Genomic DNA, 14,303 nt, shown 5'->3' with positions numbered 1-14,303 from the left:
GAATGATAAGCTTAGATACTCAATTTATAGAATGTTTTTCTCTAGAATAGTTTAAATTTTGTTTGTTGAAAATAATAAGCCATCTCGCATTCTTACTTAATTTTGTTTTGTTCTGTTTTGTTTAAAGAGTATGGAAGTGCCAATACTTCTAAGGAAGGACTACTCAGAAATCAATTTTAACTGTCATATATTTAAATCGAACCCACATTGTTCTAAACCGTACATTCTGTGGTCTTCACCCAAACGTGCTAGAACATCATGGTCCCTATTATTGAGTTAGTAGTTATAAATTTATCACTAGATTTTCATTTTAATTCCAATTTTTTTTATTATTAATGTTCGTTAGTGCTTATAAACAGGAATATTAGGAGTATCAGTTGCTAATAATATTGATTTTTGTGAATTTAATAACCACATTGTATACTTAGTTAAACTGGTTCTACTTGCACTGGTTCTACTTGCACTGCTTCTACTTCTACTTGCATCTGCTTAGTATGATATTACATACGGGTTCATATCCTTTATTTCACATAAGTAAGCAAACTCTCCAATATGTCAGGCACCAGACTTGACTAATTTACATCACTTTTTGTTACAACACAAGGAATATAAGCGGTGTATTATTTGAGGAATATTTTAGAGAGAAGAAATAAATAATAAGGAAAATCTATTAAGAGTATAACTATATTTTATAAAGTACACAACCTGGCATTTGGAAACATAAAATATGAATGTCGACTATTTCGCTTTGTACAGCCCATACTCAACAAAATGGGGTAAAGACTTTTTATGCCCCAATCTAAAAGTACTAATTCAGTATAAAACAGAGTAAGCATATACCATTTTATTTCTTTTGGTTACACTCCATAAATACTTTGTTATCTTCCTTCATATTGATACCATAACAAGTGAATGCAAGTTAATGAATGAATTCGTATTAACTAAATAAATTATTGCTTGCCGTTTTTAAATAAATTTCTTTTTCAGATGTTTTAACTTCTGGTTTGGATTTTAATTTTATTTTATAATTTCATATTCCCTATTTAAAGCATTAAAGTTACTTACAAAATGAATCTTCTTTATATAAGTCAAGATCAGATCAATAGAAGTTGAAATAACCTTACTCGTTGAAAGTTTAAAATACGAGTTTCGATTTTTTTTAAGTTTATATTTTTCCTTCTTTATTTTTCATCTTCCTCGCTTTTTTATGAAATAAATATCATAATTTAAAATCAAGAGCAGGACAATACTAGTTAGAAAAATAATTAACCTGGTCCAACATATAAACTGTCTGGCTTTTTTATTTTCATAATTTCTCATTGGTTTTTTCATATTATTATATTAATTTAATTATTTAGTATCCTATCGTTAATAAAAACAAAATCTGGACTAAAACCCAGGTATTCTCATTTACAAAACTATACTAAGGCCGTTACTAGTAAAGTGAGTGGAGCGTCATCCTGCTTCTAAAAATTCACCCTGCGTGAACTTACCCTGCTTTCTATGAAAAAGGCCAATTACTTGGTGAACTGCAACCTCTTCGCGAGGAATGAAGCCCAGACTGATCCGAGACATCCTGTTATATATTCTTTATTTTTATTGTTATCATTATTTTATTTTAATTTTTTCTTTAATTCATTTTTCTCTAATTATTTTTTTTTATTAATGCTATAAATATAATTGGTTTTCGTCTGTTATTTTCTCTGGAATATATATATATTTTTCATAATTGATCATTGTTATATTTAATTATAATAGTTCATGGTTATAGCATTGAAAATTAGTTAGGATTGTTTTTCGCACAAGACTTTTTATCAATAGTTTTTGTTAATAAAATACAAATTTACAAAAATGGGATCAGTTTCATATGCCCCTAAGTCGTTGAAATATAATTCCAACTAATTTAAGGAAAAAAATTGATAAATTTTTCAATGCCTAAAAATACATACACATTAATATTAAATAATTTATTTTTTAAAATAAATTATTAGACTTTGTGTCCAAATGTACCTTATAAATTATTGTAAACCTTTATCTGTCTATTTTACATTTTTTACCAATTTTCAGAAGAAAAAGTCAGAACTGATTTAGACGTTTTCTAAAACGTTTTCTCTTGTTAAATAGCACCATTTTTTTGTTTTTGCATAACGAAAAGAGTTTTAACTTATTACATAATGAAATAAATATTAATACCAAAAAAAACACAATATATAATAGAAATAAAAATGTACCATTGGAGTAATAATTAGTGAAAAATAAATAATCCTAAGTAATGAAAGTTTTATTCAGCACATTCTATAATATATGCCGTAAATGATTACTTCATTATTACATTATTTTAAGTCCATTTTATCCCCATTTGGTGGGTTTAATGTTAATAGTAAATTTTAATACGATAGCATTTTGATAAATCATTTTTTACCCGAGCTGCTTATCACTGGAACTCCATTCCTTCTAATATACGTCATGTAGCAACCCTTCCCTCGTTTGAAACCCTTATATTCAATTACCGTTTACTTAACCAATCTAATCTAATATTATAATAGTACAGATGTAACTAACATTTTGTTTTGTTTTTAAGTATTTAGTCAATTAGTTTTTTATTATTTTTTTTTTCCTCAGTATCTAAAATTATTTATATACAATTTTAATATCAGGCCATTCTATTTTTGCCCAATATATGTTGTAAAATTAAAATTACCTTCTAATTGTTCTAAAGGGACCTAGTCCCAGAATAATGTACTATTTTTCATTTCATTTCAACACCTATAATTGTAAATTCAAACTCCACATTTTCATTTAATTAAATGTGTTTCTTCGTCATTTTATAAATAATATAAAATATTAGTAAATTAGACCATAAATTCCCACGAGTGCAATCAGGATTTTAAAAATGTCTATGAAAAAAAGTGTATACGTTTATAACTCTACTCTAAATTAAATTAGTAATAAACTTAAACAGTGAAAAAAATAGCAAATAGAAGAAGAAAAAATAGCAATTTCAAAACAAAATAAAATTGTGGAAAAATGATAGTAAAATATGCCCTTAAATTTTTAAGGTAGAAAATATGTGATAATGAACGTTATTTTTTACGCGATAGCAGTTTACTCCAGCCATTACAGTAATTGATGCTGGAGGTCCTTTAGAACGCTAAAGCTAATACTCTCGGTTGTCTGGAAAATCGTAAAGATGATAGTTATATAACCTTTGGGGTATCAAAGAAAAAGAAATAATAGTCTGTCCTATAAGAAGATAGAAATAACGTGATAAGGGCTGACAAATAAAGGAGTATTTTATAGGCGATGGAATTATTAAAAAATAAACAAAATGAGACATTATTGAAAAAATAAATTAATATGAACTACCTAGCCTATATTTATTATATTTTTTTTAAAGTTTTATAATTAATGAAATACAAAACTGAAGTTTTATTAAATTATACCTTAGTGAAACAAGTAAAATACAATTCACTTTAAAATATAGCTAACCCACTGATGCATAGACGTTCCCCTAATATGTGCACAACATCTGTAATTTGTTATCAATGTAGGCTCACAACAGGGGTGAATATATTCTAAAAAAATGTTGTTATTGTATAATTACAAAAATTAAAATCGTTTAATGATCATTTACTCGATTAATGATCAGACTTGCATTGAAAACTCGAGTTCGAACTTTTTCCGGACCGCTATACTTCTCCCTAATGAATATATTTTTACACGCGTGATTTTATTTTGGAGAGTTAGTAGTTGTGCTTAAGCTGATAATTTATATATTTACCGTTTTCTAAGACAAAATTAAAATCAGCAGAAATAGTACTGTGTATGCATATTGACGTTCCTATCTTTGTGAAAAATATGAGAGAAAGTTTTGGTTATGTATGGGAAGGAACTACCATATAAAAAATCTATTTCTCTGACAGCCTGAACAAACACACAGCGCCAGCCGCACGTGGACCCTCGGTTCATTATTTGCTGACCCCAGGATATATCAAGTTATTAGACTGCATTAAGCTATATTCGACTTTAATTAGTGCTTTCATAAACAGCAACATTATATTTCGGCAAACATGACCTTTGCTTTCGATTGGCCGTATTATAAATAAATAAGCCAATTCCACTTTAATCAAGCCGCAATATTGTGAGCATTGATCTTTCAAAATCAATATTATAACAAGTTTAACTAACTGTAATTAAACATAGGTCCGATCCAGCTTTGGGAACTCGGAGTTGACATCATTCACTATAATATTCAAAATGTCATAGCTACCAAGGCAATACGATTTATATTTTTTATTTTATTTTTCTTTAGTTGATTATCAAATCCATTTTATTTATACCTTTAAAAAAATAAGAATCTTAAAGTATTTATTATACTAGATTGTTATTTTTCGATGGTTTTTGCTTCCATTTTTTTTTCATACTTAAAACATGAGCATTTACAAATGCCAGTAATTAAAAACCTTAAACATCGTACTCCTTGATTTTTTCAAAAATATTAAATAATGAGGGATTGAATAACTCTATTCCTACATTAATATCAAAATGATTACATTTTAGAAAGATTATCATTTTCTTTATATATAATTTAAATTCTTGTTTTAGTTTGGTTTGCTTATCAATTATAATAAAATATTCATTTTTAGTTTCATTGTTATTGGAAAATAAACATGTTGAGATTAAATGAATATTTGTATTATAATTGATAATTTTTCTCTTTACAAAAAATGTTTATAATATAATGATAATTTTTTCAAAAATAGTTGTATTATAATTGATAATTTTTTCTTTCAAAAATATTTTTATCGTAATTGATAATTTTTTCAATGTTGGTACGTAAGGATTTTTGTCACACATAAATTAATTATCAAGTTGCATTAATTAGTTTCAATTACTCAAGCGTAAACGTATTTCCCATTACAGGCCTATATTTCAAAAACGGTTTGTCGGAATCCGCAGTTGGAGAAAATAATTTTGCTATCAGATTAATATTTTTTATTTTTTAAAAACCTTTTTGTCAATAGAATTAAGTGAGTGTTGTATTCACATTTAAGTACAATTAAATGTTTTTATTTGTTTGCTTATAAATATGAATTGATTAGATTTGAGTAAAGTTCTATATCTCATTACTTTCAAAAAATAGGTCTGTAGTCATATTTCGTTGGGTTTTTTTTGTTTTAAAGTGGGTTTTGTCAACATTGAGTATTCTGCTTAGTTTCTAAAAAATTTAATAAATTCTTTATTTCAACAAGAAAAACATCATTTCGGGTTAGGAACATTAATTTGAAAATAATATAGTCTCCTCATTAAACATGTCGCGGGACCTCTTGGACCAACGTGCCGTGGAGGTCGACTAAACTCTTGCCCCTGGTGTCGACGAGATAGTAGTACAAGAATGGTATGGACGCCGCTGAGATGGCTGTAAACAGAGATAGAGAGACGATCCAATCGGCGATTATGATGAGTGTCATCGTGAAGAAGCCGAAGACGTGCCCCACAGACAGCGCTATGAGGGTGCCCAACCCCTTTGCCTGTTGGCTCAACAGTTCTGCCCCGATGAAGGAAGGGAATGGTCCGATACCTGGAAGAGATAGTTAATCACAATATAGTTCATATTAAATGGTGCGTTAAGTATTGGATTTATATTATCTCATCGTACTTGAGGTTTTGTAAATGGCTTATTTAGTAATAGAACTGTTAAGACAAATCATTTAGCCCCTTTGCCTGTTTATAGAGATACCAACAAAGAGTAATAAACACGAAACACAGTCTAGGGAATATATAACAAAGACTCTATGGATGATTCAGGATTTTTGTAACGTCACTTGTGTTAAGTATTTTTCTTCTATTTTCTATTTGCGTTCCCAGATACCCATGGTGTTAAATGTAATTAAAGTTTAATGTTATCTGTTATTATCTCTGTAAATAGGTGGAAAGGCTGGGTTTGAAATGATGCATATTCTGATCAAACTAATGGTTTTATTTATTTATTTATTGATATTTACAACTGTATAAAAAAATACAACCAGTAAATTTGATCATAATGGCATAATGATATGATACAGGATGTAGAGAAACTACCCAGTAGTAGAACTCTAAAAACAGTTTACAATATAAGGTCACGAGGGCATCTTCTTATAAACTAATGGTAATATTAACAAATATATTTTTAAAAACTCGACATTATGACCTTCTTAATCTCCGGTTTAAACAATATCATTTATCATTCAAAAGATAATTAAATTCTCTACATAATAAAACTAAAATCAACTAAATCCAGTATTGGTCGAGATACAAGATACTTATTGTTCGTCAATCAAATTGGGAAACTCTAGGCAATCTTGAACAATTGCCCGCTGGAATATCATTTGCAGTCACTAAAATAAACCACAGGGACAAAGATATACTGGAGTTAACTTAAGAAAATACTGTCTAACGAGAAATATTAGAACCAACCAACCATGTTGATTGATAGATAATATAACACAAAATAACATCTTAATGAATAATAAAAAATAAACTAATATTAAAGAGAAACTCATAATAAAATCAACAAAAATAACTACATTACTTAAATTGTCTGTTTGTTTTTGTTTAATGGCGTAAAACATCACTAGTAATTAACGTCATTATGGTAGAGGAAAAAGCCATGGTCTATTCTTGAGATACTTGACAAAATGTGATAAGATTTCGAACCATATAAACTTTTAAAGGATTAAAAGTATGCCTTTCTAAAGCTAAATATTATATGCTAAAAGAAAGTAAAGAAATGCTTAATATATATTACATATATTTTAATGGTATAAGGCAATGACATCAATATGGTGTTATCTATCATTTTTGTTTAATTTGTTTTGTGTTCAACTTTTAACTAATGTAAAGAATTAGCAAATGATTTAAAAATAGGAAATCATAAAAATATAAAAAAGAAAGTTCCTTCTAAAATCAGTTTATAGTGAAAAAGAGCGAGTAGGCATTCTTAAAAAACATTAAATTCTTAAACAGCATAAAATAGTTTATTTAGATAGATTATATTTTGAAAAATAAAATATTTAAGAAATAAAATGCCAGGAATATATTGGTAGTTATCAGTTACGTATTGGATATTTTATGGTTATCTCAAGTCAATCTTTATCAATACTTGGTTTACGGTCATAAAATCTGGTCATATACTCAAAAATAGAAAGTCTTCTTCCATAAAAATATAATGCAGAAAAGGAACCATTAAAGGAGAAAATAACTGAATGAAGAGTTTAAAGGCTTTTATCCACTCATATTGGTTATAAATACCAATATGTAAAGAATTGTGACCTATAAAATTTTCATGTTCAGTGTAACCCAGAGGTTCGAGCATGTAACTCAAATGCTATTAACCATTGAGCTTTTGTTTGAATCATTACTTAATTACTTAGGAAGAACTTTATAAGAAGGTTAATGATTTTAACACTAGAATAACATTTACATTAAAACATAATGAGATTCTTTGATAAAGATATCATAACTGATTAGAATGGAAACTTTTTTTTTATAATTTATTTATTGTTATTTACAACTGTATACATATATACACATAAAATAAATTTGCTGTAAGTGATATTATGACATGATACAAACATGTGGAGAATCTACCCATTGAACTCCAAAAAACACGAGGTCATCTTCTTTTCAGACGCCTAGGAGGATTATTAGGTAGTGAAAGAGAAGCCAGAAGAATCGAGTTGGTTTGGGTGGTTGGGAAGTTTATTATAGAAGGATTGGTATCTGATTCTGGCCAAATCGGCAACATAGGGGACATTGAGATCCTGATGGATGATTTGATTTGTGACAAAGTAAGGAGCATTAAAGATTTTACGAAGGATTTTGGACTGTAAGGATTGGATTCGAGAGGAATTAGATGGTTTAGTGGAGTCCCGTAGCTCAATTCCGTATGTCCAGATAGGCCTTATAATAGTCATGTAGATCAGTCTTTTGTAATGGATTGGAAGTTTGGACCGTTTGTCTAGTAAATGTTGTAATAGTTGGAATCGACGAGTAGTTTCATGTCTTTTCAGTCTTGTATGAGGATTCCATGTCAGTCGTTTGTCCAGATTTAGTCTTAAGTAACAAATCTGCTCAACATGAATAAGTGGGGTATTATTAAAAGATACTGTGGGGCAAGACGAAGGATAAATGTGATTTGGTGGGATTTATTGGAATTTATTTTAACCCTCCAGTTTTGGCACCATTCTTCAAGGGTGGTGATGTGGGATTGGAGGGATTGTGGGATACAATGGAAGGACCATTATTCACTGACAATAGGCGTGTCATCGGCATACGTGGTGAGAATAGTTTTAGGATGGGTTGGGATTTCAGCTGTAAAGGACCAATGATACAACACTGAGGTACACCAGCAGACTGAGGAAACAGGGATGAATAAGCGCTGTTGTGATTTACTTTAAATAACCTAGATAGATAATGAGATAATATGTAGGGGGTAGGAATTTACGGATCTTGTATAGCAGTCCTGGGTGCCAGACTCGATCTAAAGCCTGTTCTACATCAAGAAAGACTAAGACTAAAAGACTGAGCAGTACATTCCGCGCTCCAATGAAGACGAGACTACTTCAACCACACGATAGTATTGATGGATAGTGGAGGGGGATGTTCGGAATCCAAACGGGTGATCTGGGATTATGTGGTTGGAATCTAGGATGGGGTACAGGCATTTTAAGATAAGTTTCTCAAGGATTTTTCCCATGATAGGTAACAGAGAGATAGGACGGTAAGAGGATGGGTGTTCTGGCGGCTTTCGAGGTTTGGGAATCGTTTTGATTATGGATAATTTCCACGAGTCAGGAAAATATGTGGATCTGAGGACATCATTGTAGATGTAGGTGAGGAATATAACAGATTTTCGAGGAAGATGTTTTAGAACATGGGATGTAATTAGTTCATAACCAGGAGCTTTGCGGGTTGGTAAATTCTGGATGATGTTGGATATCTCTGATGGATGAAATGCTTTAGGTGGCAGGGTTATTTGAAGTGGAGTATTCAATACTTCTTCAATGTGTTCAAGGCTGGTTGAATTAAGGATGTCAGGGTGTGGTTCAAAGGTTTTAGAAAGATGCTGACCGAATATTTGTGATTTTTCTTCGTCCGATTTTGTCCATGTTTGAGATTCAGTAAGAAGTGGGTGATTGAAATTCTTGAAGTTAAGAATCTTATTAGTAGTCGTCCATAAAGATTTGTGAGTAGTCGCGAGGTTTTCAGTTAAGTTAGTTAAATATTGCGTTTTGAATTTTTTAAGTTCTGTTTTAAGTTTGTTTGTCAATTTGGTATAATGTGTTTTATCTGATGGGTATCTAGTCCTGAGCCACTTCGCTCTTGCTCTTCGTTTTTCCTTTAATAAGATGCTAATGTGGTGTGGCAAGTTAGTAGGTATGGTATTACTAGTTATACTGATAGTTGTGTTGTCATATATGCAAAATCTTATAGATTCTATTAAACTTCGTCAATGTCATGTTTAGTCTTAAGTAGAATTTTTAAGTCCAATTTGTTTTCTAAATCATCACGAAATTTGTCCCAGTTAACTCGTCCTTTAATCAATGAGGGAGGAGAGGGCTGAGGAACGAAGTTAGAATGGAAATTTAAAAACGAATTTAAGAAATATATCACCGGGTATAGATTACTAAATGTATGTTCCAGCCACCCTTACTCACAGAAGATAAATGTTGTCAAAAACCTAATAAATAAGGCCATAACATTAACAGATGTAGAATAAATGAAAAATAAAAAAACGAAAAATTCATGTTTAATCCTAAGCTTTTGAGTTGTGACGTGATATATGGGCATTCCCGGAAGATATGGCTAATTGTCAAATTATTGTTGCTGCAATAGTCATCTTAAAATCACATATTCAAAGAAAATAAGGGAACCAATTCAAAAGAGGATACAAGATGTTTATTAAAATAATAAAAGAAAATCTGAAAGTGAAGATATCTGGGATAACATATAACTAAATTGACTAATATTATAAAATGCACTATATACCTGGATTAACAGACCGAAAAAAATATATTAAAAAATATGACTACAATAATCTAAAATTAGGGCTATCTAATAACAATAAGTTAAGGAGGTTTGTGAACGAAGGATGAAATTGACAAACTAAATGTGATTTATAAAATAAACCAACAAAATTGTGAAGGTATATATATTGAAGAGACTTATAAAAAATTAAAAAAATATTAAAGAGTACACCATTGACTCAACACAACATAAAACATTTTCGATTTCATAAATCCACAGATTATAGATACCAATTTAGCTATACAAAAATAGGAAAATAATAGAAACCATTCATATAACAAAAACATTGAAAAGTATTTAATTTATAAACTGATACAGACAATTTAAGTACACATTAAACAGATATTATTAATAAATTAAAAATATAAAGAAAATAATTATTACAAAATTGCATATTAGACTGATAGACCATATCATGGAAATTAAAAAGAACTAATGGCATTTTTCCAATGTAAAAAAAATAAAATAGAATTATGAAATTAAGAAGCATGGAGAAGAACAGGAATAAAGAAAAGAACAATAATAATTATGGAGATTATATCAGACAGCACCTTATCCTTATAAGCGTCTATTCGACAGTGGAGACAATTGAGAAATAATTTCCTGCAAAGTCGCTCCTTCAATAAGAAATAGGGAATTTTTTAGGAATTGTCAAACTTTGAGGTTTTTCTCATCCTCAAGTTTTTGGATAACACTTGTTTTCCCATTATAGTTGTCATATGCATTTCCTAAATGAAAAACAAATAACAAGACATTAATTCACACCTCAGTTTTATTACTTACCAATGTCAGTGAAGACATAGAATAATATTAGCACCACCAGAGGAAGCCATTTGATACAATCTGTGTTGATGTTTTCTTGGTGCAATATGAATGTTCCTAGTAGTACCATCTGTAACAAGAAATGTTGTTAATAAGTAATAGATAAATAAAAAATGTAGGAAAGACCCTTCTGTGTATATGCCAGTTTTAAGAAGAAAAGTATTCCCTCTCCAGAACTTCTACGTTAAACGTGATGAGAATTAATTTTTGTTACTTATTAATCGTTGTGTTTGTGATTAGGTTACATTAAAACATCCTGGTATTCCTATGACAATAAATATGAACGCTGTATTTATGCTAATAATGGTCCAATTCAATTTATTTTTTTTCCTATTTTGATAGTTTAAATACCTTTCACATCATCACACATAGCTGACTTCTAAAAAAGAACCTTTTTTAGTTTTGCATAACCTTTATTGTTTGGATTGTGATTTAATCACATAAGCTGTACGTTTCATCTTTTTTTTTATTGTTTCTGATGAAGCTTTTAGTGTTTTATTGTAATGACCAAATCACCTCCTTGCACAACCGTTGATCTAGTAACAGTACTTCCTTACAAAGTACTGCACCCCTTACCCTTCATGGGTTGTAGCGGTAAAGATTTAATTGCAATATAATAATAAAGGCCTAACGAACCCGAAGGTTCGATGCCGATACCACCAAACGCTCTCTGCATACATCCTCCCAGTGATGCCCCTCCAAATCCAATACCACTAAATCAGTTTTAACGCAATCCTCCCAACTACGTTTCGGTCTACCCGTCGGACGTTTACCCGTTGGTTCAGTGTTTATTAACATTTTAGGGATCCTAAACTAAGCCCTCGTTACTAACCCCTACAACCTTACATGCCCATCTTACACGCCGCAATGCTATAGTTTGAATTATATTTACCGGGTGTAGGTCCCTTAATTCAGCATTGTGTACTAAATTCTCCCGTTAATTCATCCTTTTTCGGTCCGAATATTTTGCGTAATACTTTATTTTCGAAAACCTTAAGGGGCTGTTCATTCCTTAGTGTACGAGGCCACGTCTCACATCCATAAAGAACAGTGGGAAGGATAATGGTTTTGTAAATTCTAATTTTTAGGCTTTTCGATAGAAGCCGCGAACTAATTGCAATATAGTAATAAAAATTTCCTGAAAAACAATTAACTTTTTTTTCTACAACACAGTAAATAGGCTATTAAGACATTTTTCCTCTCGTAGCGCAATATAAGTTGCCTTTTGTTTTAAGTTGGTCGGCATTATTTCACCTTTTTATTTTTATATCTATAATATGGACCTACCAACCGAGGAAAGGCAAAAAACAATGCAAAGAAAAAGACAAAAAAGAAAAGAAAAAAGCATCTCCTACATATAAACTACAAAGCTGCGGAAGTCTGCTGGCATGTGACTAGACCACGAAGCATTTACCATAAGATAAGCTTAGACATAGATCAGTGGATGTACATTTATACATATGGGTTTGCATGGAGTATTAACAAGTGTGCTGGAGCGGGTGTTTACTCAAGCTACGTTTAACTGTCATATCTTGTTAGGGGTGGATGTGGCAGTTATGACGGATAAATGCTGGCTATTTACCTTGCGATCGAAGCCACGAATAGCAGAGATATCAACACTAATCTTCGGTGATTCCTATAATGATTATAATAGTTGTACTCAAAGAAACCCCTGAGATTTGTTGAAGAGTCGCCATTGTATGAACATGGTTGCTATTATGAAACAAAGAGGAAGGACTGCTATAGTAAATGATCAATCTAACAAATTATCTAAGCTCGGTTGTAAGGATAATCGGCCTGTTCGATCGCTTTCTTAAAGATCTCCAAAAACTATTATATGTTCTTATTATAAGGACAGGACGAACACCAGGCACGGGATTCAAGCGGGATGTAAAGAAGCGGTAAATCCTGTTGAATAAGCATGAACGAATCCCTACCAATCTTAGCAGAGCTGAAGGGGTGACTTGATTCCGCTTACTGACAGAACGCAGAAACGCAGCCTCACAGACTTGCCCTCTATGCAACATGTGTAACTTGTATGGAGACCATATCGTTACGTGAAAAGCCCTTAGGAAAATACAAGATATTATCAACTTACTAATTATCACAAGGGATTGGAAGAATATAAAACAAAAATTAAAGATTTTGGCTGTTTGATAAGGCAGAAGTCTTAAATAATAATTATTTAACTAAAATCTAATTTAATAAATAAAGTTATACAGAGGTAAGAAGCCGTAGCCCTCCTTGAGAGTAACTTCCACACCCTATGATCCCCCCACAACTACCAGATAAGGTTCTAAGATCAGGATTGAAATGATTCCATGATTAATTTACAATGCCAACCCAAATCTATTAATTCGAAACCTGTCTTCCGACATGTATCTTTTAAATGTTTTTTTTTTTAAAAAGAAGATCTCAAATAGTGATTTCATAAAATAACTTTAAAACATAATCTACTTAGTATCCTTGCATTTTCTCTAACTTAGTGACAACTTATTTTGTCTGAAGTCACATTTACAGGCTTCTAAATATTAGATGTGAATTAAATAACCAATGTAATATCTAAGTAGGAAAAATATTAATACAGTCTCTACATTTATTTTAATTTCAATAATGTCTCTTTTCAAATTATATGACAAAGTAAGGATATCGAATTAATGTCAGTTTTATTTTATAGAAATTAGTTAGTCATGGAATTTCAAGTTATTATAATTATTATTTAATTATTATACTATAATGATTTAATTATAGAACGTTCAGTAACAACAATTTAAGTTTGTGTATCAACTTAAATTGTTGTTAGTGAAATGAAAAGATAAAGTATTTTAAAATTACTAGAAATAACCATATAACAAAGCTACGGTACAAGATACCTTTACCAGATATTTTACTTATACCCAGATATCAATGAAACTTCGATGATACAAATTTTGATGAAAATGCATTGAAATTATTTATGTGGGAAGGTCAAGCTGAATGTAATTATTAGGAAGCCTTTAATGTGAAATAGAACATCATACCTGTTTTAAAGCAAATTCTTCTTATATATATTAAAATAAATAAATTAATGATGAATGATACTAGGTAAATAAATGATAATATAGGTAAAGAATCAATCTTAAGAAAAAATCGATTAATGTATTTATTAAAAGAGGGTAAGACGTAATTGAACATCCTACCTGTTCTGAAACAAACTTCCAATTAGACATCTTTCTTTTTTTTTAGTTTAAACAAAATCTATAAATTTTCGTAATATTTGAAAATTTCACTTAATGTCAACAACCCATACATTCCTGAAATGTTTTATTACTTTGAAAAACAAATATATGTAATTATAGTTAACAATCCTTTTTTTGGTTCTTATATATAAACCAATGTTTTTTATTTTTTCTTCCTTCGAAATGTCTCTTTAT

General features: G+C 30.2%; 2 protein-coding genes across 2 annotated transcripts in view; one reads left to right on the top strand and one right to left on the bottom strand.

The window, feature by feature from the left end:
- Positions 1–14,303, top strand: part of CngA (Cyclic nucleotide-gated ion channel subunit A) — a 609,564-nt gene that overhangs the window by 218,860 nt on the left and 376,401 nt on the right. The window lies entirely within an intron of this gene.
- LOC106682316 (facilitated trehalose transporter Tret1) overlaps positions 5,130–14,303 on the bottom strand; it is a 58,411-nt gene continuing 49,237 nt past the window's right edge. The window contains exons 5-6 of the mRNA XM_014423110.2: positions 10,852–10,960; positions 5,130–5,581 (exon numbers count right to left, since the gene is read on the bottom strand). Of these exons, the coding sequence (XP_014278596.1) occupies positions 5,307–5,581; positions 10,852–10,960 (384 nt within the window). The 3' untranslated portion in view covers positions 5,130–5,306. The remainder of the gene's footprint in view (positions 5,582–10,851; positions 10,961–14,303) is intronic.

The sequence above is a fragment of the Halyomorpha halys genome, unplaced genomic scaffold (genome assembly GCF_000696795.3).
Source record: "Halyomorpha halys isolate HHAL.00 unplaced genomic scaffold, Hhal_1.1 Scaffold23.1, whole genome shotgun sequence".
NCBI classification, from domain to species: domain Eukaryota; kingdom Metazoa; phylum Arthropoda; class Insecta; order Hemiptera; family Pentatomidae; genus Halyomorpha; species Halyomorpha halys.
Note: the sequence above shows the minus strand (reverse complement) of the source record. Positions and strands in the feature narration are given on the sequence as shown.